This window comes from Artemia sp. Qi Xiang Cuo, chromosome 6 (assembly GCF_049724085.1).
Source record: "Artemia sp. Qi Xiang Cuo chromosome 6, ASM4972408v1, whole genome shotgun sequence".
In the NCBI taxonomy this organism is placed as follows: Eukaryota; Metazoa; Arthropoda; class Branchiopoda; order Anostraca; family Artemiidae; genus Artemia; species Artemia sp. Qi Xiang Cuo.
This window is the reverse complement of record NC_142799.1, coordinates 83,061,459-83,087,525: the sequence shown is the minus strand read 5'-3', so window position 1 is coordinate 83,087,525 and position 26,067 is coordinate 83,061,459. Positions and strand designations below refer to the sequence as shown.

The 26,067-nt window shown below is 36.2% G+C and overlaps 1 protein-coding gene across 1 annotated transcript in view; it reads right to left on the bottom strand.

The window, feature by feature from the left end:
- DCTN2-p50 (dynactin subunit 2) overlaps positions 1-26,067 on the bottom strand; it is a 61,844-nt gene that overhangs the window by 8,716 nt on the left and 27,061 nt on the right. Inside the window, exons 5-6 of the mRNA XM_089090421.1 lie at positions 21,536-21,722; positions 13,934-14,122 (exon numbers count right to left, since the gene is read on the bottom strand). Coding sequence (XP_088946547.1) covers positions 13,934-14,122; positions 21,536-21,722 — 376 coding nt within the window. The remainder of the gene's footprint in view (positions 1-13,933; positions 14,123-21,535; positions 21,723-26,067) is intronic.

Sequence of the window (26,067 nt, the reverse complement as noted above, 5' to 3'; positions counted from 1 at the left end):
TCTTAGGTATCCAGTTAGGTCGCGAAAATTCTTAGAAATTAATTTGTTTCTTTTATTCTTATTTATTTATTTTATTATTGTTTATTGTTTTCTTTTTTTTGAGGGGGGGGGCTAAGGATGACTGGTAGTAATTGTGTATGTAGGGTTTTGTAAAGGGTGATATCCGCCCACATAAGTTTAAAAAACTTCGGGTTTTGTTGTTAATGTGTTTTATTTCTTTTTAATAAAACCCTTTTTTCTAATGCTTGAAAAAAAAGTTTTAAACTTAAAGTAGGAGCAACATTAAAACTAAAAACGAACATAAATTAATTATTATATGAAGGGGTTGCCCCCCCCCCTTCTCAATACCCTGCTCTTCACGCTAAAGTATTTAGCACTTTTAAGAAAGCTTCCAATTCTAATTAAACGGCCCTTGTGTTTCAGGAGTATTTCTTAAAAAATAGGACAAATAGTCAAACTTTAGCGTAAAGAACAAGTAATTGAGGAAAGGGCAACCGTTTTTTAGAGTTTCGGTTACCATTGAGTCGTGTCGCTTCTTACTTACAGTTCGTCACCACGAACTATATGATAATCGTGCTTCTTAGTGCCAGACTCTAAGAATTTGACAGTATAATAACAAGAATATTGATTCTTAATTGGATGTACATTTTATTTTATTACAGACAGGACGAGAATAACCAATTTATGCCAAATGATTATTTTATATTACCTGAACACTTTTTTGGATCATTTGAGCAAATATCGGCAACACTGTAGGACTGTGTTGAAATTTCAAGAATTCTACGATTTTAGAATAAAACGGGTGATGGTAACGAGTAATGACTAATGACGGGTAATAACGGGTAAATGACGGGTAATTTTACAAACAAAATGGGCTGAAACTAGTTCATCTGCAATCAACATCGTCCCTGATAAAGGACAATGTTCGTCCCCTTTAAACGTGACTCAAAGAGTATGGGTAACTTATAAGAATTGGAACTGGCGCTAGAAAAACTATCAACGCCATCTACCATCTGGCGACACTTTTCAAGAGCTGTAACCATTTTTCTGTCAGGAACTGAGATCAGATACTTATTACTACCTTAGTTTTAAATATTACACTGATTAAACGGTACTTGTGAACTATCTGGTACCCATCGCTATAACTGTATCAAAGAAACGAGAGACGAGACCCACCAAATGGGTATTTGCAATAGAGAAATGGAATACAAAGCGTGGTCTTCATTGCGTTTACGTTATTTAAACTGTTGTTTTGTGGGGTTTAGGAGGGGAGGTACCTAGGTTAGGTTACGTATTTAATATATGCTATGCTTTACCCCTACCCCCCTAATGTGCAAATATATAGCCCAAATTTGTTTCTAAACTATTATATATTCATCTTATTTTATTATATTTCATTAGCATTAATCAAACTTGACTCCTTTTATTGGTACTATATTATGCACAAGTACCGATTAAACTAATTATTCTTATTATCACACTGTAAAAATCTGAAAAGCCGCCAAACGCTAGATGGCGTTGATAGTTTTTTGGTCGACACCAGTTTCCACTCTTATAGGTTACCCATACTCTTTGGAGTGACCCCTAAAATCTAACATGTCCATATTATGGAGATCTATGCTTTATCATTTTATTGGCTGTATTTTCTGACATAGAAATACATTCGAATTATTTAAAATAAATAAAGAGAATGTGAAATATTAAAAATAAATATTTCACGACATAATAAAACAAAATTTAATAATTTCATTCAAGACATATGTTATAACAAGGCTTATTTGGCATATTTTGGCAAACCATAGTTAAAGGATATAGTTCTGAATCTAGCTAAACTGGTTTTTAATAGTTGAACCGTTTTCAGAATCAGAGCAAGTCGTTAGCACACCAAAAAATGTGTTCAAAATTCTCTAATTCCAGGTAGAAACTAGCTGACAGTACCAATTAGAAGTCCATGATTATGAACTTTCACTTATATAGCTGTAAATAGCTGCAATAATCTGCAATAACAAGAAAAATAATAATAAGGAGCTAGCTGTAAATAATAACACGAAAAAAATAGAAAACTCAAGTTCGCAGTCACTTTGGGAGTTCATTAATTTTCTAAAAATACAGCTAAACAATTTTTTGACTAAAAATTAACGTAGCCCAGTGTAAAATTTTTTACTAGGTATAAACTAATGACTTTTAAGTTTTATTAAATGATAATAACAGACCAAAGTTATTTCACAACTTCTGGCGAAACAAAGGGGGCAAAGAGCAATTAGTAATGACAAATAGAATTAGGACTGAATTTAAAAATCAAATTAAATGAACCTGCTAGCACAGTGGAGTCTAAAATAGCCAGCTGAATTTTGTAGCAAGGCTACCAATTCTAAATTGGCTCGGTGCCAATTTTAGATTCTCATAACACTTATGAAGAAATTGGTCTTCTGCGTTGAAATATGTGAAGCTTGTTGCCCATAGTAACGAGCAGCCAAACCAAAGGTTAATCACAGCGAGAGACTGTACAAAAAGTTATAAAACTTTTATTCATTGCTTTCATCACAAAAATTGGTTTCGCTACCTTAAAAAGAAGAAGAAGAAAGAGGAAAGAGAGAAATATTATGAAACAGGAATCTTGGCTAAAAACAAAGACTTATGAACAAATTGGCCTTTACTCTTGAAAGGTGTGTAGATCCAAATAAAAGCTTGTTGCTCATAATAACGAGCAACTAAACCGACAGTGCAACAGTATACAAATTGACGGTTTGTACAATAAAGAAGTTCATATTTATAATAATCATGTAACATACTTTTTAGGGTTTCAGACATCTTGGTCAAAACAAAACCGAGGAGTTGCAGCCTCCTCGTACATAACTTTCCACGATTTGACTTACAAAGAATAAAAAACGAAGTGCTCGTTAGATGTTAGTGCCATCTAGCAGAGACGGTTAGTGCCATCTAGCAGAGACACCGGCATAGCAAACCAAATTGAAACTATTGCCATTAAAATTCAACACGAGCCTGTTATGTTATCATTCCTGAACGAGAGCATGTTGATGAGTCAAATCAATTAATGTATGAAGAAAAATAAATCCTGATAAGAGAGGGGACTTATTGAGTGATGTGGTAAAGAGTTTATATTGCTCTATTGCTGTCGTTGAATTGAATTACACAGGCCCACCAGTGACACTAAGGACCACTTCAGTATATTTGGGCCTGGCACGCCACTGATTTGTCTCTTAAAACCACGCGCCACTTTCTGTCTCTTAAAACCAGGATTTATCTGAGAATAATGAAGGTTCAGAAAATTAAGAACTCAAACCAGAAAATGAGAATAGAATAGCGTCACGATAAAAGATTGCACTAGTTTTCGCACTATCAGTTTTAGCACTAGTCCTGAGGCTGACATCAAAGCTAATTTGAAAAGGATTCAAGATCTCTAAGAAGCAATTGTCTCAGCCCCAATACTACCCTCAGAAATTGATCATCTAGGATTACTATAAGGTTTAGTTATAATCACAAATCAAAACTTTATGAGCGGAAACCATCAGTCCTTTGTCCATTCTCACTCTGTCTCTTTGCAAATAAGTATTATCTTTCTCATAAATTGTAAGATCCTCCACAGCCATTTGCTGGCACATAGGGCGACAAATCAAAGTTTTGGTTAGCGGGTCTTTTTTTTACACGAAGAAGTAGCAAGCCTGTCGCCTAACCTTGCCGCAGCGGGGATTAATCAAAATAAGATTATCATGTCAAATTGTCTAGGTGCCAATTTTAGATTTTCATCTTAGTCAAAAATTGTACATCAAGTTCGCGCTATATTCTAATTGCAATACTGCCAATATAAGCTAATTTTAAAAGTCTATTTTTCAAGAGCGCCACGAATGAGTACAACAGGATATGGAACTGGCAAGTAAAATAGCTGAAGAAGAAGACGAAGCATATTGCTGAATTTTGCTCTCATTTTTTTACGATGTTCAATTATTCTTAGTATATTAGGGAAAGCCACTATTGTATGAACGATGTTTTACATGGGCTGTGGTAAGATAAGTCATAATAAGTACAGGGTTTTTATTTTGCTGGGGGGTTAACTGTAGATCCCGTCTAAATACATTTGTAAATGGTATGTTTTAAAACTTGGTCATGTGTTGATGTGTTTTAGTTCCTAAGGGATAGATCTTACAAGAATCCTTATACCATAAAACCTTCCTTCAAATATTTCCCCGTCAGCCTCTACGACTTGATGAAACCTTATTTCATTCGCTATCGGTTCTGTTTCCTGACCCTTTGACTCGGAAACCCATTCAGTAGATCCTCTGATTGTCAAAAAAGTATGGGTAACTTCTCCGATAGAGCTCGTCTAAATCCACTGGAGACGCGATAATCTTGTTACCAGCATTTAAATAAAATTTTGCGCGGTTTTCGAGATGGGGAACTGTAAACCCCTAGATAAGAATTCAAACGGCATTAGTTTCAATTTTCAAATGTGAACATTCATCTTTGCGAAAAATAATTGTTTTGAACGAACCACATACCACTTTATTGAAAAGATAGAATAGAATTAATAAAGCTGATAATATATCTAATATAGTTATCAAACAGTTCGTGGTAACGAACTGTAAGTAAGGAGCGACCTGGCTCAATAGTAACCGGAATTCTAAAAAACGGAATTTTGATAGCAATAGATACATCAAAAGAATCATATTTTTATGCTGATTTCAAATTTTACCCAACGAAAGTTACGCGCCATATTTTCGAAAAAAGGAGGAATACCCCCTAAAAGTCTAGAACTATAATAAAAATCACACCATCAGATTCAGCGTATTGGAGAATCCTTCTATACAAGTTTTAAGCTCCAATGTGCAAAAATGCGGAATTTTGTATTTTTTGCCAGAAGAAAGATCATGGATGCGTGTTTATTTGTTGTTGTTTTTTTTCAGGGGTGATCGTTTCGACCCAGGGGTCCTAGAATATCGCGGGAGGGCTCATTCAAACGTAAATTAAAAGTTCTAGTGCCCTTTTTAAGTGACCAAAAAAATGGAGGGCAACTAGGCCCCCTCCCACAGTCATTTTTTTCCAAAGTCGCCCGATCAAAATTTTTGATAGCCATTTTGTTCAGCAGGGTCGAAAAATACAATAACTATGTCTTTGAGGATGACTTAATCCCCCAGAGTCCCCGGGGGAAGGTCTGCAAGTTATGAACTTTGGCCAATGTTTACGCATAGGGTATTGGGCGTTGCTCCTCAACGCCTCGCTCTTTACGCTAAAGTTTGACTCTGTCTCACAGTTTTATTTTTTAAAACAATAAAAAACTTTAGCGTAAAGAGCGAGGCGTTGAGGAAGCGTTGTTAAAAAAACCCTTTTTATTTAATTTTTAAAACTCATAACAAACAGAAAAAACAAGTTTTTTAAAACTGAAAGTAAGGAGCAACATTGAAACTTAAAACGAACAGAAATATGATGGGTGTTGCCCCCTTCTCAACACCTCGCTCTTCACGCTAAAGTTCTTTAGTACTTTTGAAAAAGCTCCTAATCGTTCTAATTAAACGACCCTTGTGTTTCAGGAGTCGTTCTTATAGAATTGGGACAAAATTCAAACTTTAGCGCAAAGAGCGAGGTGTTGAGGAGGAGTAAACCCCCTTCATAAAGGCTGCGTAATAGTTTCTGTTCGTTTTAAGTTTTAATGTCACTCCTTACCTTCAGTTTGAAAAACGTGTTTTTTATTGTTTAATTTTTGATCATCTTTTTAATAATCGAAGGAAATATGGCCCCACCTCCACAGAGAAATCCACCTCCCACGGAAGTATCCTCTAGACAATTCAATCCCGGTGAAAATTTACCCCTGACAATTACCCTTAACAACTCAACGCGTAAAATTGAGAGGCAGAAGAGAAAGCAAGACATGTAAAAAGAGTTTTGTATAGGAATTTTGGCAAATTCCTCCAGTGTAAAATTTCCCTTGACACGTTTACCCCTCGGAAACTTTCCTCCCCGTGGTAAACTTCCCTGTGGAAAAACCCCCAGCCGAAAATTTGCCCATCCCCCTCCACCCAATAATGTGTGCTTACTTCCCAATAACAAATGCTATGCGTAAACAATAGGCAAATTTTATAACTTAAAGGCCTTTCTCCTGGGGTTGGGGACGGGGGGGGGGGGTTACATCCAAAGGCATAGTTAATAGGCCTTTCAACTATGATGAACAAAATGGCTATCCCAAAATTTTGGTGGGGCGATTTTGGGAAAAAGGGCTGAGTGAGAGGGCCTTCCGTTCGAATGAGCCCTCTCCCGATACTCTAGGACCATTGGATCGATACGATCACCCCTGGAAAAAACAAATAAACACGCATCCGTGATCTTTCTTCCTGCATAAAAAGAAAATTTCACATTTTTGAAGATAGGAGGTTTAAACCTCTGAAATAAGGTTCTCTGATAAGCAAATCTGATGGTGTGTTTTTCATTAGGATTATTCGAATTTTAGGGTGGTCTTTCCCCCTTTTTGGAAAATCAGGCAAATTTTGTCAGACTCGTATCCTTTGATATGTGATACTAAACTTTATGGAATTTATATATTATTATTATTATTCATTTATTGCCCGTTAAGAAAAAGGTACATAGACGGAGTAATCGCCAAAGTAACAAAAAGATAAAGAAAAAAAAAACACAAACACACATCGCAAATCCAAATATATCACAAAAAAAAATTAATTACCTACATTACATTTATGCAAACAAACTATTTGTGAACAAATTGGTGAGCATGGATGATTAAACTTACTTTGAAAACGGGATAGAGATTTATTAACGCTAATATTAGGGTCAGCTAGCTTATACAAATGAATGATCTTACGGTTTCTTGTCCAAGGGGGCAAATGTAAAAGATATTTAGCAAATCTGAACAAGATTGATCGTAGGTGCTTTTTATCTGTAACTGTAAGGAATCTCCACACAGGAGCAATGTAAAGCAGATGTGGAAAGGCTGTGGCGTTGTAAATGGATGCTAGAAGGTAACGGTTGAAACGTAGTTTGCTTTTGTCGATTCCAGCGTAACTCAGCGTAATATTTGGAGTCAGCATAGTACAGCATAGTATGCATATTCTTTTGATGTATCTATCGGTGTCGAAATTTTGTTTTTTAGAGTTTCGGCTACTGCTGAGCCGCGTCGCTCCTTACTTACAGTTCGTTGCCACGAACTGTTTAAACGCTTGCATTTAAGCCTTCCCAGCTAATGGCCTGAATCATTAGGAGAAAATCAAAACTTCTTCTGAATTTTTGGGCACATCTGATACGGAAAATTCCCCGTTTCAAGGTCCAAAAATCAAGAATGTTATGTGCATGAATGATTTTTCTCAAAATCTTTGAAGTCTTTTGGGCGATCTAAGGAAATTTCCTATCAAATTGCCTTTTCTTCCTCTCCCTCTGAGGACAGGTTTGAGGCAGTGCAGTCTGAGTCTGGGGACAGGTTTGAGGCATTGCAGTCTGAGGACTTGGACTGGAAATTTGAATCTTTTTTTGTAAATTCAAACAGGAGAGGAGCGACATTTAGAAGTAAATTAAAAACAGGCAATTTATATGATACATTGAAGGTAATTATGGTGAAAATCAAGAAAACCTTGAGACTTAGGCATCTCCCATAAGATCAGCCGTTTCAACTCTTAGAACGTGAAAATTGCATCCTGGAAATGCTATCTTTAGCTCTTTTTAAAAATACTTGCATACTATGATGATGATGATGATTTATTTATAACTTACTTACAATGAAGAAATGGTGGAGTAATAAGGAAAAGAAAGAAAGAAAAATTCACTACAAAAATGACAAATAAATAATTAAAAAATATCAAACAGCAAAATATAACTTGAACTTTATAAAATAGCGGTTTAAGTCAAAACTTGAAAATATTTATGGGAAGAATATAAAAAAAAAAACACTCGGAAAAGTGAAAGCATATCTAATCCTATATGTTGGTGATCTGCCGTGATACCGCTATTTTTTTTCTTCTGTTTTTTTTTCTTTTCTTTTTTAATCCAGAATAACCTGTTTTATTTTGAACCATTGCGCAAGAACAAAAGGCTGGTTGAGAATGAAATTAACTGTGTATAAGAAGAAAAACTTGATAGATAAAACACATTGTTTTTTTCCTTTTCATTTGATGACGGTTTATTTTCATTTATTTATCTATTTTTATATTTAAGAGCTAACTAATTGATACGTATACCAATTTATTCATTTTTATTATAATTATTAAAATAACAATATTATTTTAATTTATTTAAGAGGGTTGAATATCAAAATAGACAACAGACTGTTTATTTTATTTTGTTGCGGTCTGAATTTATTTTACACCAGATATACTAATCTGATGTTAGAAAGAAAAGGCAATTAATTGTCAAACATTGTCGGCTCTATACAAAGTAGAACAAAGGGCACGGGCGTCCCGAGGGGGGGGAGGGTGTGGCACCCCCCAAAAATATTTTTGGCATTCCGTAAAATTTTCCAAAGGCAAAACTTTTGGCAGAAATTTTGGAAAGTTGGCCGAAATTTAGCAAAATTCTTGATTTCTGCAGAAAATTCGCCATAAATCAGGTAGCGCTTCGGTAAAATTTACGAAGCTCGTCCTTCGAATAAACGAGCATCGGGACGCCCCTGACAAAGGGGGTAGTATCTCAAAAGAGATACTTTTGATGAATTATGGATGTTTACAGATGTTCCTTTTTTTCTTTTCTTTTTCAAAAGAAAACTTCTTGATTGATGAACTTTGAATCTATAAGACAAGTATAAACACATTAATCTCTACGGTTAGAAACACAGATACCAGTCAGGGGTACACACAGTCATAGCCTTTAACATAATAAAAAAAAAAAAAAATTTAAAGGAAGTGAGGTTCTGAGGCTTATAAGGAAGTGTATGTCTAGACTTGTCCGCATTTTATGTTTCTCAAGATTTTGTCGTTTTTATTTTGATAGAGGTCTTTAGACATATTGAACAGGCTAAAATTCCTCCAGCCCTCTGCATAAGCAAGCTCGAAAATCGTTGAAGCTAGCTTTACGGAGGAATTTTTTCCCACTTTTGGGCTAATCTTATTGTACAATGGGTTGCTCCAGCAAAGATAGCTCTGATCCGTTATTGTGGACCTAAAGAGAGTCTAGCCGTTCTGTTGGTCATACAAAAGAAATACAACACATTCTGTGACGCATAAAAAAAGAAAAAAAAAGTACAATTAAAACTCAAATACTAATGCTTCAATCACCGAAAACTAAAAATTATTTTAATGAAAAACTAAACTTCCTACAGTTATAATAAAAAGAAGAAACATTCTAGTTTTGTTTGGATAACAAACAAACTAAAATGACGTTTGAAAATGACCCTAGACTTTTGACCGAAAAGAGCAATCTTCGGCAATATGTCATCCTTCATCCGCACAACATGCCCTAGCCACCTCAACATTTCTTTCGTTATAGCCCTAGAGAGCAGTATTGAACCACATCTTTCGTACAGCCTATTGTTTGAAATACGATCAGTCAGCCGGGTACCCAGAACAATCCTTAAGCAATTTCTCTGTAAAAGATCTAGGAAAATCTTCATCCGCTTTTTGGAGCGCCCATGCTTTAGAGCCTTATTTGACCACTATCATAACTATAGCTACGAATATTCTAATCTTGGTTTGAGACTTATCTGCCTGTTCTTCCAAACTTTTTTTAACTGTGAAAAAAAAACCTATGCCTTGGCTATTCTACTCATAACATCTTCACTGCTCCCACGACGACAAACAAAAGCTTGAAAATTCCGCCCATGAGAAATCTGGCCCATATTGGGATTTCCATTTTAACTTTACCGAATTCTGAGTCTAGTAAGGTCTTTTGCCTTTTTTTTTCTTTCTTTTTTACAGTAGTGGGAAAATTATCGTTCTTCATTCTGCTGACAGAAAACGTTAAATTTAGAAAAAAAATAAAAAATTGATATGGACACGGCCGTTATTTTGATTTGTCGCAACAATTGATATATTTTACAAAACAACTAAGCTAAGGAAAAGCTCCTGTTTTCCCCACACATTTAAACATAAGTAATTAAAAAATCATAGTATTATTTCCCATCTCAGTTTCACAGTTATCGGTCATTCGCTTTTCATTTCAAAATTCTAGAAATAAATACATGACAAGTTTTTTTACGGCAATAATTGCTACCAAATTTGGTTAAACGATATCATGCGATCTGCTGTTCGAAATTACCACAAAACAAAGCAGTAGGTTGATCTTTCTTTGTCTCTATATGCTCACCAACAGTATGCAAATAAAACTAAAGCAATTTATTTTTAAAAAAAATCTGCAGTACTGGAAAGCTTTAGAGGGATATCTCAATACGAGCATACAAATTCAGCGTTACTAAAGCGACGTAGTAGATATTTGGTAATAGCAGGGTCAGCCCCAAAATCATTAATTAAATAGAAGTGACAATCATTATATAAGCCATTCTATTTAAAGACACCCGTCTCGTAGACCCGTCTTCATGTTCTACGAATGCAGGACACTCAAATCCCAAAAGCCACTTGACATTGGCGTCTAAACGGAAGTCGAAGACGGGGAAGACCTCGGGACACATTGCGAGGAACATACCAGTCGAATCTGCGCAGTATCCATGCTTCTCTTCAACCCGATTGGGAAGACATATACGCAGCTGCCCAAATCAGAAAAGATTGACGAAGTCTCGTAGATGCCCTGGGTGCCTCTGGTGGCACAGGCGGGTCTAAGGTCTCTTAGACCCCCAAAGGCTGAAGTTCCAGCAATATTTCAACCAGCCAAAGATACTGCCGAATCTTTTTGCCTGAAGGTGAGTGTCAATAAAATGAAAAGCATGGCAAGCACTGAATTCTCCTTAGATCTGCAGCTCGATAGCCAAACAGTCGAACAGGTTTTATAGTTTATATATCTGAGGAGAGCCACACATAATGGCGGGAGGTGTCAACAGGAAGTCAAGCTTAAGACTGGCCTGGTCAATGCTTCTTTTAGAAAGCTATCAAAGCCCTAGAATAGCCAAGGGTTCCCTCAGCAGTTAAAGCTGAGACTCCTCAATAGCAAATTTCTCTTAATATTTTATTGTGGCTCGAAAATACAGTGCTTAGACCAACAACCAGAAAAGAAAATCCTAGGGTTCAACTTAGAGACGAAAAGCCACAAAAGCTAGAAAACAGCAAAAGACATCCCGCACTCTAATAACCGAAGTCATCAAGCACAGGATATTGATGTATCTCGGGCATATGATTTGCATGCTGGAAACTTGACTTCTTAAATCGTGATTTAATGGCAACCTTAGGGGCTCAGACAAAAGAGAACGCCCCAGTAAAACACTAGGACACAGTTAACAAACTGATCTAAAAAAATATCAACGCCTCACTCTAAATCAATTTGGAAGACAACTGGGCGGTCAAATCGATGAAAGATGACTGGCGACTCTTCTTGGTTCCCCTAAGCACCTCTGGATCTTAAGTCTAAGGTGAGGTATTCTATTCGATGTAGCTCTTAGATTTTTAACGTAAAAAAAGCGAGTTTTATATGGTCTAAACATAAAACATATTCAAGACTTTCAAAAAATAACTTTAGATTAAAGAAGGGAAATTTTAAATTTTGTCTACAAAATTAAAATTGCTAGCTAGCGGCATATTCTCGTCCGCATTAAGTTGAGCTTATTCATGCAGGAACCGGATAATATCAACACTTAGCACATATAATTAGAAAAAAATAATTTGCGTGTTCGTTACAGAGTATGAACAATGAGTATGAAAGGCTGAATCCCTTTAAAAATTTTCAGAGTCTACGGCCAATATAATTTGTAGAGGGAACTCGATTTATAATAGAGACACTGGTCTTTACTGCGCATTCTACGCAAACGAGACCTTGTTTACTGGTTTTTACAGGGTTGAAATTTTTTCATACCCCCCCCCCCACCTTATGCATAATTTTTTGAATAAAAGTAGAAGAATAGGCTGAGGGAAAAAGAAGACTGTATGTTGAAGTTGTTGAATTCGATAGATAGGCTGTCAAGATCTGCTATATTTCTGAGCAGATTCATTTGGCTACAATTGTATTCAATGCATAATACATCTCTCAGACAGCAATGTCATTAGATTTTGTCTGTAACGTATTTTCGCAAGCCAATCACATTATCCCTTAAGCTTTGGTCAGAAAGGGAAGCCAAATAACCCCGCTTATTTCAATCCTGATTTGTTCTAGTGTGTAATTTAAGCCAGAAAAACCAACGAAAACTTTTGATTCCCACAATTTTTTAGAAGCAAACTCTCTGTCTTCAAATCCCCAACGAATTTAAGCTGTTCAAAAGTTAGTTACTAGGAAGTTTATCGTTAATATAAATAAAACTGGGCCTAACAGCTATCCTAGTAGCCAGTGGGGTATCTTTCAAGATTGGAAGAGGATTAGCTTTGATATTTTACTGCGTGTGTTAAATTGGAAAGATATGAAACAGTTATTCTAGTAAAACAGGGTTTTAACTATTATTCATTTAAAGGTTTATTTACCACTGTATTTTAGTTAGTTGAATCAAAACCTTTTTTTAATCCACCGCTGTAAGTTCCAACAAGGTTTTTCAAGTTTATTAGCTTCTTCTCCATGTCAATTTATTCAAAACCTCCCTCATTACACCCTCCCAGGTCCATTCCCATTAAATCTTTCCTGACGGCCTACCCCATTTCCAGAAGACCTACTTTTCGTTTGACCCTAGATGGTTGGCCGACAAGGACAATACTTGGCAATTTGTTATCCTTCATCCTTAGACCGTGTCCTAGCCAGCTCAACCTTCCTCCCATTATAGCACTAGAACGCGGGATTGAGTCAAATTTCTCGTATAGCGGCCTTCTGTATGAGATACGGTCAGTCAGTCAGGTACCCAAAACGATCCGTGGGTAATTTTTCTGGAAAACATGGAATAACACTATGTGGCCACTTTCATCACTGTAACATCCAATATTTACATCTTGGTTCGCATACCTATATTACTTTACATACTTATACTTACAGAATACAGAGTTACAAACTTACATATTTTACAGGCTTATTTCCCTATTTTTGCAGACATTTTTCAACTCTGAAAAATACCCTGGGTCTTGGCTATTCTTCTTTTAACATCTTCACTGCACTCACCATCTTTACTAATAATACAACATAGGTAAGTGAAGCTGACCACGATCTTCTCATTACCCAACATCAACTCTTTACCTTCACTTATTCTTAGTTTTAGCGACTTAATCTTCTTGACATTAATTTTTCAAACCTATTTTTGCACCATGAACTCTAAAAACCTACAAACATGCTTTCACTTTCCTAATGTTTTCATCTCAGATGCTTAACTCATCAACATAGTCTAAGTCTTGGAGAGTTTAACTTCCTCAATGGATTCCATGTTCTACCATTGCCTTTGCTGTATTCCTTAGGAGAAGATAGGCGTAAGTCGAGAACCCAATTAGGGGATAGTGGGTGGACAGAAGGAGATTTGTATTTTAGGAAATCATTTTTTTATTTTCATTACAAAAAAGATAGAAAAAAATGCTCCCCCTTCTTCTCTTGATTTTGAAGAATACTTTTTTCGTATATTAATAAAAAGCAATAACAATGTCCCCTTCCCTATTCCCTTCAACTACGGTATTTGAAATAAGAATCTTTGCAATTAGCTAAGTACATCGTAGTATCATGGGGTGAGGGGCACATATGTCTTAAACGTGAATATTGACCTTAAAAAAGGCAACGCAGTTGCGCAAGTCCCTCTTCTATCCCTATCTGTTCAAAGCCTCACTCTTTAGACCCTCCAAAAATTTTCCCTTTCCTAATTCCTTTCTTATAGCCTCTTCCCAGTGCATTCGAAAAAGAGGGTTCCTTTTCCTTTGGCCCTAGATGGATCAGTCCATTAGCTAGGCTTAGGCCCAAGTATTGGCAGCATTAAATGAGCTACCTTATTTAGTTTATCCACATCTTCAACCTGGGCACTCTTCTCAGCCAACTGGGACAATCTCTGAGCTACAAGTCCCAGTCGTGTCTCTACTTTGTCCACGTGAGATATTTCAAACAGATGAGCCTGATTTGCCAAATGAGCCGCGATGCTAACTAAGCCTTTCTTTCCATGCTGTGCTGTGAGACGAGCCTGCAAATGTCAAATTAAATAAATATTGTAATCATAAAATATAATGTTGAAAAAATAATTGGATGTGAAGCAGTAGTTTTTCATTTCCGTATAAAGAATAATTCTTCTCTTAGAGTAGAAAGCTTTGGAAAAAACTATTAAAGTCATTCTGATGAAATTACCGACAGCTCCAGTGTGTCCAGGTGACAGGGAGTTGAAACACTTAGAAATACCGGCGCAAATTCATTTATATTATAAATAACTTGTAAGATAAATTTAAAAAAAAGTATATAAATTGACAGAAAGTTTTTAATCTCCAAAATAAAGGAGTTTTTCCACAAGACAAAAATTACTAGGTGTCTAAGTAAGAGGAAGTTGAACACTTGAAAATAGCTTCTAATTCGGACTTATTTGGACTCTCCATAGCGATGGGTCCTTGCCAAATTAGCATAGAATTTACCTTAGCGACAATACCAAAAGCAAAATCTATCACGTGTCCAAGAGAAATCGAGTTAAGCACCCACCTAAATAGTTAAAAATCGACTCTATTTAATAAATCAATGTTCCTTGGAAATAAATCCTTTTTATATCGGAAGAGGCCATGACATGGGCATGATATAGATGGGTTATCAAACAGTTCGTGGTAAAGAACTGTAAGTAAGGAGCGACCCGACTCAATAGTAACCGAAACTCTAAAGAACGGAATTTTGATACCAATAGATACATCAGAAGAATTAGATTTTTATGCTGATTTAAAATATATAAGTTTCATTAAGTTTAGTTCAGGTTCTTTTATTTACAAACGAAATACAGCTAAAGTTCAAATTTTGTTCCAATTCTTTAAAAATGACCCCTTAATCACAAAGGCCGTTATTTAAAATAAATGGGTCTTATGAAAGTACTAAAAAATATTTGGCTTAAAGAGCGAGGTACAGACTAGGGGGTGAACCCAATCATACACGTAATATTTTCTGTTCGTTTTAAGTTTTGACATTAATCCTTATTTTCAGTTGGAAAACTTGTTTTTTATACTTAATTTCTGATCTTTTTTTTAAATAATGCTGGGAAATCCGGCGCCCCCTTCATAGCAATGTCCCTTCCCCCATGAAAACTTCCTTCATGAAAAGATCCTCCCACATAACCCCCAACCAACCCACCCCCCTACTACCAGAAAAATCCCCCCTGAAAACGTCTGTATACTTCCTAATAACCAACACTATATGTTATCATTGGGCAAAGTTCATAACTTTCAGCCCTCCCCCTGGCGACTTCGGGGGATTAAGTCATCTTAAAGGACATATTTATCATATTTTCAACCATGCTGAACAAAATGGCTATCTCAAAATTTTGATCAGGTGACTTTGGGAAAAAAATGAGCGTGGGAGGAAGCCTAGTTGCCCTCCATTTTTTTTGGTCACTTAAAAAGGGCACTAGAACTTTTAATTTTCGATCCAATGAGTGTTCCCACGATATTCTAGGACTACTGGGTCGATACGATTACCCCTGGGAAAAAAAATAAATAAATAAAATAAACACGCATCCATGATCTTTCTTCTGGCAAAAAATACATAATTCTACATTTTTGCAGATTTGTGCTCGAAATCTCTGCAGTAGGGTTTTCTGATAAGCTGAATCTGATGGTGTGATTTTCATCAAGGTTTTATAACCTTTCGGGGGTTTTTTCCCCTTTTTTCGAAAATCAGCCAAATATTTTCAGGCGCGTAACTTTTGATGGGTAGGACGAAACTTGATGAAAGTTATATATTTGAAATCAGAATTGAAATCTGATTCTTTTGATGTATCTATTGGTATCAAAAACCCGTTTTCTAGAGTTTCGGTTACCATTGAGCCGGGTTGCTCCTTACTTACAGTTCGTTACCACGAACTGTTTTATATCTCTTCCGGAAGGTTTTTCATTTTTTTTTCCCCAATGCATTCATTAATGATCCACCAAGTCTTTTTTGGGGACCCTTTAGCATTTTGAAATTCATGAAGATAGTATGAATGCTTCGCTTGTCGCAGTAACTTTGTCAGACAATTTCTGTACTGCTGAAATTTGGCCTGATTTTCATGTGTAGGATCTGCCATGAATTTCCTGAAGAGGTTATTTTTGGTATGGATAAAGGACAAAACACCAGCTATAAGCAATGGTTTCTTTGGTTTAATATAACGCCTAGCTTGCCGGCTTCATAAAGAACATGCCTTATTAATTAATATTTCAAACTGGTTGATGAAGTATTCGAGACCTTTGTCCATGTTGTCACATTCTAATCAGGGAGACTGGTCGACTTGGGTCAGTAAACTTTTCAGTTTATCAATCGAAGCAGCGTCCAGTCTTCTTGACCTCAATGAAGAGGGTTTAGGGGAGGGACTAGTTCTAACAGAAATTATTCCGTATATGAAAGGGGCTGTCCCCTCCTCAATGCCTCGCTCTTTACGCTAAAGTTTGACTGAGTCTCACAACTTTATTAAAAAAAAAAACTTTAGCGTAAAGAGCGAGGCGTTGAGGAGGGGACAGCCCCTTTCATATACGGAATGACTTCTGTTCGTTTTAAGTTTTAATGTCGCTCCTTATTTTCACTTAAAAAAACATATTTTTTTATTTAATTTCTGAATGTTTTTTAATTAATGATACATACATCAGAAGAATTATATTTTTATGCTGATTTCAAACATATAAGTTTGATCAAGTTTACTCTTACCCATCAAAATTTACGCGCCTGAGAAAATTTGCCTTATTTTTGAAAAAAGGGGGAAACAACCCCTAAAAGTCATAGAACTTTAATGACAACCATACTATCAGATTCATAATATCAGAGAACCTTAAAATATTAGTTTCAAGCTCCTGTCTACAAAAATGTGGAATTTTGTATTTTTTGCCAGAAGAAAGATCACGGATGCGTGTTTATTTGTTGTTGTTTTTTTTCCCAGGGGTGATCGTATCGATCCAGTAGTCCTAGAATATCGTGAGAGGGCTCATTCAAACGGAAATTAAACGTTCTAGTGCACTTTTTAAGTGACCAAAAAAATTTGAGGGCAACTTGGCCCCCTCCCACGCTCATTTGTTTCCCGAAGTCACTCAATCAAAATTTTGAGATAGCCATTTTGTTCAGCATAGTTGAAAATCTAACTAATATGTCTTTGAGGATGACCTAATCCCCCACTGTTCCCGGGGGAAGGGCTGCAAGTTATAAACTTTGCCCATTGTTTACATATAGTATTGGTTATTGGGAAGTATACAGGCGTTTCAGGAGCAATTTTTTTCAAGTGGGGGGGAGGTCGGGGTCAGATTAGGGGTTACGGTAGAGGATCTTTCCATGGAGGATATTTTCTTGGGGGAAGGGACATTTCTATTAAGGGGGGGGCAGATTTCCCAGCATTATTTTAAAAGCGATCAGAAATTAAATAAAAAATAAACAAGTTTTTTTCAACTGAGAGTAAGAAGCAACATTAAAACTTAAAACGAACAGAAATTATTACGTATATGAGGGGGTTCGTCCCCTAGTCAATACCTCTCGCTTTACGCTAAAGTTTTTTTAGTACTTTCAAAAGAGCTATCTATTCTAATTAACCGGCCTTTGTGATTCAGGGGTTTGTGATTTGAACGAAATTCAAACTTAAGCGTAAAGAGCAAGGTATTGACTAGGGAGCGAACTCCCTAATCTACGTAATAAAAACATACGAATATAGAAATTCGTTACGTAAGTTAATTCGTAAGTTACGTCAGAACAATAGTTCGAGAAAGCCATTTAGCCAAAAAAATGAAAATTAATATGCGAATTTCGTTTTAATTATTCATATACGGTGAGCCAAAATCAAAGCTGCATTAATTCAAAAACGTTCAGAAATTAAATAAAAAAGAAAGTTTTTTTTAACTGAAAGTAAGGAGCGACATTTAAACTTAAAACGAACAGAAATTATTCCGTATATGAAAGGGGCTGTCCCCTCCTCAACACATCGCTCTTTGCGCTAAAGTTTGAGTCTCTCTCCCAACTTTATTTTTCAAAACAATAAAAAACTTTAGCGTAAAGAGCGAGGCGTTGTGGAGGGGACAGCCCCTTTCATATACGGAATAATTTCTGTTTGTTTTAAGTGTTAATGTCGCTCCTTACTTTTAGTTAGAAAAAACTTGTTTCTTTTAGTTAATCCACAAAAAGGGAACGAAAAACCACACCATTAAATTAGTGATTCACGAGCTTCTTTGTTCTACCGCCGTCTTTCGAGAAAAATATTACTCAGCGCCCCCTCCAGTTTTTTTTCAGAACTTCAATAGTGATTAAATAGAAAGACACAAGCAAAAATTTGCTACATTTTTGTAAAATGGCGTAAAGAAAGATGTAAATTAGAAACATTTACGTTTGAAATAAAACTATTTATTAAACACAGAATAGAAATACTAAAAAACTTAAAACATTCGAAATCATCTCAATGAGATGAACACGATACAGTGTTGCCAATTCAGTAAGGTTCGAGTCTGTTTTTGTCACTAGTAAGCTACAGTGATGACGGTGGTAAAGTATGGTTCTGAAGCACGGGCGCTCCGAAAAATGAAGAAGGACTTGTTAGATATTTTCTACAGAAATTGCCTATGAGTTGTTTTGGATACACGTCTGACTGACTGTATCTTTAATAGTAAGCTGTAAAAAAAAGTGGTTCAATCCCGCTTTCTAGGCTATATGAGAAAAAGGCTGAGATTGCTAGGACATATACTGCTGATGAAGGATGACAGTTTGCCAAAGATCGTCCTTGTCAGTCAACTATCTACGAGCAAACGAAAATCAGGTCATCCAGGAGTGGGGTGGGAGGATTTCGTAAGAAAAGATTTAAGGGAAATGAGAACATCTTGGGAGGGTGTAAAGAGGTAAGCTTTGAATAATTTTGGGATGGAGGAGCGTGTGTAGCTGTATTGGCCTCAGGCGGCTTGGTGCTGCAGTGAGTTGTTAGTAGCAGTAGTAGCAATCTTAGATCACCCTTAGACCATATTTGCAATTGTTTTCCTTTTCGTGTAAATAAATTGTTTACCGCACTGAATCCACGTTCCACTAAATTTGATGAAAAAATGCAATTAACAACTTTTAAATTACAGCCCACATTTCAGGATAAGCAGTAGGTATCTCCTTATGCAGGCAGAACAGTTATTAGCTTCTATTGAGTTATTTTTTTTTTAATTGGCCATATTTTCTAAGCCTAATTCACTTTTTTTTAAATCAGTTTATCGCCTTAAAGCTGAGGATCTCGATTTGAGTCTCGGCAGAGATAGAGTCTGATTTAACAAATTCCCACAAAACATCTAATTTCAGATACCTGGTGAGGTGGAAGATGCCTGGTCCTGCTGCAAGTACAAAATAAGTTATAGTAAAGATGGCATTCACTGGCGGATCCAGGGGCCGGTTGACCCCTACCCCCACCACCCCCTCTCAAAGAAATTTTTTTTTGTTTTTTCTGGCGCCCTCAGTCCTTGTTTTTTTTCGGTTTTTACTCTTTTTTTTAAATAAATATGTCCATTTGTTCAATTATTGGCACCCTTGTCACATTGGGCCCTCTCCAAGATTTTATTTATTGGCGCCCTTGTCATACTGCCCTCCCCCCAAGATTTGTTCTAGATCCACCCCTGATCGCTTCCATTCAATTTTTAAAACAAGCCAATCATGTAAGCATATCGATTTTGAATTAAATTAAATTATTTCGTAAAGTATCATGTTTATCTTTCAAGAACTCCGAGCTAAACACCCATCCATTGACAACCAAAGAACTTCTGTGTGAAGCAACTAACAATTAAGTTCTTCATCATTTTCGATAGAAGGCAGTTGAAACAATTTGCCATTCAATGACTTGCTTCAGATTTTGACAACTCTTATTAAGTTTTGAGCTGAATTATGTGGGCGTTCACCTGAATTTTTGGCACTAGACACTGACGATGGATGATACAGAGAAAACCTGAATTTTCTTTTGGGAAAATTTAAGAGTATTGGGGATTTCCCTGAAAACTTGGGGATAGAGAAAGGACTATTTACAGTTTACTCCAAGCACTGATGGTCATGCTGCCATGAGGCAGTACGATCACTGCCTTTCCTAGCTTTGGCCTTAAGATCAACCAATCACGTGAGTGGCAGTTGCCCGCAGCAATAGTCTTAGTACCCATGTGTTTTGGAACAGCAATTCGGTGGCACCACATGAAAATCAGAAGTGCTTAATCCCATAAATCTCAATTCAAGATGGGAGTATACAGGAACCGAGTTGAAGTCTAGTAAATTATACAAAGAAAAATTAAGTGTCATGAGAAAAAAAAATTAGAAATGAATTAAGAGTTTGGCATATGCTTTTCGAACCAAGTTGACAAGGTCTTGTCCGACAAAGGTATTCCGACAGATACTTTGTTTTTAGTCCAACCTTCTCTCCTCTAGGTGGTATTAACTCCATTACTTTCCGAACTATATTTCAATTACAAATAAACAACTTCAACTTCACAATTTGTTTTTTAATTTGTGCGGTTAACACATAAGAGATTCAATATTGGTGCATTCTACAACCAACTATTCAGATAAAACTTCTGCTAAGCCATTTTGTAGGGTGCCCTTCCAGCATGGAGGTGCCCAGCCAAGGTGACACAGAAATTACAAAATTCGAAAATAATTCTTTTTCTGTGGAATTAAAATACTCGTCTTAAAAAGAACAAGATTCAATTAAATTTGGAAGCTAGTCTGGTTACCTTTAGAAGACACCATTTTTCAATTTTTTCAATCTTCCTAACTACATATTAAAAAAAAGAAAAAAAGATCATTTTTAACCAATAAATTTCAATCAAACCTTAAATTTGCTCCACATTTCCGTTTGATGTCTGTCAATAAGATAGTCTTGTCAATTACAGCCAAAATAACCGCAATTTCGCTCGAAAATGATCTTTAAGCCTTTTTTTAGATTTCCTGCTATAACTGAAAAATCAAAACCAGGTTGTTCATTTGACATAAAGTTACCAAAAGAGTCAGGATATTCTAAAAAAAGTGTCTCGCGCTTATTCAGTGTCTGATTTAGCTTTTTCATATTCAAATACAGTCAAATGCTATTACCAAAACATCGATTGCCAAAGGATTTAAATTTTTAGCAACTTAAACACAATTACCGATGAATTAGGATCTCCTCTAAGAAGTGTCTTAAGCTTGTTAAGTTTTTGATTTAGTTTCATTATTTTGTCACATACAAATACAATTAAATGCGTTTACCAAGCGTTTCAAATTTTTAGCAAATTTTAGCAAAAACAACTTGAATATAAATACAAGACATCGGGATCTACTCCGAGAAGTGTCTCAACCTTGTGATTTTGCTCAATTGTTTTGATCATTTCCAAATACATATAAATACAGTTAAACACAATTACAAGCATCAATTACCAATCACAAGGAACAAAACATGGAAATATACTGTAAATGCAATTACCAAAGCATCGGGGTCTGCTCCAAGAAGTGTCTCAAGCTTATTCAATCTCTGGTTTAGCTCCATCATTTTGCTCATGTCCAAAGAGTCAGTTTTCCCTGGAGATACGAAGAGTTCGTAAACGGCTTGCTGCTCCTTTCCAGGTTCAGACTTGGACGATGCAACGGACTGAATCTTAGATAATAATTCTCTAAAACAAGGAGATCCTAATAGAAATAAGAGAAATGGAAAATAAAAAATAAAAATAAAAAATAAATGAAGAAAACTAAAAGAAAAAGAGAAAATAAGAAATTTTGTTTTCTCTGTCAGTCTAGTTGTCCCAGTTTTTTCCATTATTTTAAGTGTTTTATCTAGTTGTGTCATGATTTGACCGGTTTCTCAATAATCAAACAAAAACAGGAACTACAATATGAAAAATAATATAGGATAAAAGAGGAGACAACAGGAAAACTTGGATGTAAAAGTTAACAGAAAGAAGTCAAAATTAAAAGAGTACAAGCATCATAACTTGCCGAACTTTCGAAGACTAATGCCAGTAAGACTCATTTACCTGATTCACACAAAAATTTTGTGCTTTTGCAACGGGTCCTTCTTAATTTTCAGTTATTTGCGCTTTTCGTCTAACTACTTTCAAAACGACAGCTGAATATACAGCAAAAATACTAGTCTTACTTGTAATTTTCGATACCGTCTTTGGTAAAAGTCTCATCTCAACACTATTTTATATTTTTGTTTTATTAAAAAACTAATAAAACCAGAAACTCAAATCAGTTTTCAAACAAAAAAAAAATTAGATTTCAAATGACTTCTAATATCGTCAGCTCAACTTTGACGTTTTATCCCTTTTTTACATATTCGATTCAGGAATGTTATAGAGCTGGCACAAGTAGTATTTCAGGCACGGTACTAGGATCCGGCATTTTAATTTTCAATACTACTACTACTACTAACAACTCACCGCAGCACCAAGCCGCCCGATGCCAACACAAATACGCACGATCTTCCACCATCCCAATATATTCAAAGCCTTCCTTTTTACACCCGTTCACGAATTTCCTATTTTCTTTAAATCTGTCTTTATGACGTCCTCCCACCCCAGACGGGGACGACCTGCTTACGTTTAGCCCTAAATGGTTGGCCAAAAAGAACAATCTTGGGCAATCAGTCATCCTTCATCCGCACAACGTGCCCTTTCCACCACAATCTTTTTTTCATAATAGCTCAAGAGATCTGTATTGAACCACATTTTTCGTACACACTACTGTTTAAAATACAGTCAGTAAACCAGGTAACCATATCAATCCTTAAGCAATTTCTCTGGAAAACGTCAAGCAAATTTTCATCTACTTTTTGGAGCGTCCATGCTTTAGAGCCATATTTGACCACTGTCATCACTGTAGCTTCTAATATTCTAATCTTGGTTTGCAGACTTATCTTTCTATTCTTCCAGACTTTTTACAGACGAGCCCCCCCCCCCCCCAATGGGAAAAAAATCTTAATTTTCTGGTCAGCTTGAATCTTATACCTGCAAATCTTTGGGCCAAAGGGAACCCACTGCACAGGAAAAAATTGGAAAACAATTTTAATTAGCCCAATTTTTTTTCAGGGTGGTGTCCTTTAAGGTTTGTTTTATTCAATCTACAATCCCAGTAGGCTACAAGCTGATCGACGAAAAAAAAAGATTTATGCCTATTTTGGGTTTCACAATGAATACAAACACTTTTTTTTCTTTATTTAAGTCCTCTGTCTCTACCTACAAGTTATGCAGATTTCAGAGCGAATTGGCGAAACGCTTTTTTTGTAGAACCTCACATTGCGATCACAAATTGATGAATTTTTTTTGGATTTTATTTTCCAGATGAAGGGGGCTTGATTTAGTCGAGTCTACACGATTTGTAATTTTAAGCCAATCAGAGAAAAATAATTTTTCAGGGCCAGTTTCTGATGCCACAATCGACGCAACGAATTTGTATTTTTACTTATTGTCTTCACTGAGGTTTACCTGGCCCGTCTCATTTGTGTTTGTAATTCAATACAGCCAAAATTGTTTTTTTATTTTATTTTCTGCATTAGGGTCCACATGGCCAAGGGACTTAAGGATATAATTTTCAAACTAATCGGATGCACAAAGTTTAAAGATACAAGTTATTGGTCACAAATCTGTGAGTCTTTATGTCTTGGAAATAAAAATCCTTAGAGCAAGTTCATGTTATCAGTACAGATTTGAATATTATTCTCCAGAAGTCCGGCCTGAAAGGAAAAAATCCTTTGCCCATTTTTGGGTCCATCAAAAACTGTTTTTCTAAAACTATTGGGAAAAAAATATTTTTCCCAAACCGTTTCTGTGCATTAGGGGCACTTAGGCCCAGGACGTCCCAGTACAAGTTTCAAGCTGACTGGAACAAACAGATTATTGCTCACTTTTAGGGGTTTATTTTGAAGCTCATGCCCTCATAAGTTTTTTTGTATATTAGGGTTCCCTTGACGTTCGGAATCACGGATACAGATGTCAAGTCGTTCAGCGATAAAGAGATTTTGGTCCTTTTTTCGGCCCAACCATGTTTGTGTGCATTGAGATTCTATAACAAGCCGAATAAGGCAATAAATATGTTCAGCTATTTTTTTAAAGTAATTAAAAACGAAGTAATTAAAAAAGTAAAGACGAAGCAAAACTCTTTAAAGCAAAAGAGCCGTCTGACAAAATACACTCAGTCTTGTCAAGAACGAAAGTCAAATTGTCCGTCCCTTTCATAGGCAGCGCAATCGCGCTGCCTAAGTAAAGAACGATGTTGGCGCAATGTATTATTTTTTTTTTTTCATACCAGGGCACTTCGTATCGAAGGAGTTATCGTGGAAACTTCGAAAACGGCTCATTCGATTGGAAATTGGAGTGGCTAGTGCCCTTTTTAACAGTCGAAAGTGATTGGAGGACAACTAGCCCCCCCCCCCCTCCACGCCTATCATTCCCCCAAACACATCCAATCAAAATTTTGAGATAGCCACTTTGTTCAGCGTAGTTAATTTCCAGATAGATTATATTTTTGAGGAGGCCACTGCCCCACAAACCTCAGGGCAAGGGTTTTAAGTTAGGCCCTGGGGGCATACAATCACGATGTTGGAACAATGTAGTATTATTTTTTTCTTTAGAGCAGGGCATTTCCTATCGAAGAAGTTGTCGTAGAAACTTCGAAAAGGGCTCATTCAATTGGAAATTGGAGTGGCTTGTGCGCTTTTTAATAGTCGAAAGTGATTGGAACACCCCTCCAACGCTCACCTTTTCCCCAAACACATCCAATCAAAATTTTGAGATAGCCATTTTATTTAACGTAGTTTTAAGTTCTGGAAATTAGGTCTTTGAGGATGACAACCCCCCGAAGCCCTCAGGGCAAGGGTTGTAACTTATGACCTAGGGGCATATAAGGTTCTTATAGAAAGTATTGTCGTAGAAACTTCAAAAAGGTCTCAGTCGATTAGAAATTAAAATGGCTAGTGCCCTTTTTAATAGTCGAAAGTGATTGGAAGACAACAAACAAAACTACCAAGCCCACAATTTCCCTAAAGACATCTAATCATAATTGTGCGATAGCCATTTTCTTTAGCGCAGTTTATGGGCCTGGATATTACAAATTTGCGCGATACACTTCCCCCAGCATCTTCAGGACAAGGATTATAAATTATACCCTGGGGGCATATAAGGTTTTATTGAAATCTTTGTGGTAGAAACTTGAAAAAGGGCTCATTCGATTGGAAATTCAAATGTCTAGTATTTTATTCAGTAAAGTGCAAATTATGTTCTGGCCTTGGGAAGGCATAGGGGTTTTGAGCCCAACTTATGTTAATTTCTGCTCGTTTTGAGTTTGACTCGGTTTTTTTTGTAATTTCTGTTCGTTTTGGGTTTCATTTATTTATCGATGCTGATTTGCGGTAGTTTCACGCTTGGTAGATTATTTGATTTTATTTTTGCTCATTTTTTAATGGAATTCTTTACTTTTCTTTGAAAAACTTATTTTGTGGAAAATTTTTTTTTATTTAATTACTGGAAATATTGATAGCATTTCAACGTTATCATTCAAATAATTTTCGAATACGCATACGATCTAAGTATAATAATCTTAATTTTATCCGCATAAATACACGAGATCAAATAGACCAACAACCTCTTTTACAACACTAGGCTATAATTCTAAAAGTGCACAGTGACTATTTGGCTAGCTACTCGTTGTTGGTTATATGGGCTTTGCCTATTTTTACACAAAAACTAGCTTCAAAATCTTGAAAACAGGGCTGCCAGGGTTCAAGGAGTAAGAAAAGGGTTTTTAAAGACTTTTTGGCGGAAAAAGAGACCTTTAAGGACCTCTCTGAGACCGAAAAAAGGGCATGGTCCAGCTGTTGTTTATCGTTTAAATGACACAATCAACACCATACTCGTTACTAACGGCCGCTTTCCAGTTACTTTCCAAAATCTGAAAACAGGACGGCCAGCAACGATCGCCTGTAGCGTCATCATCTTTTGGAGAGACATGGGTAATATCAAG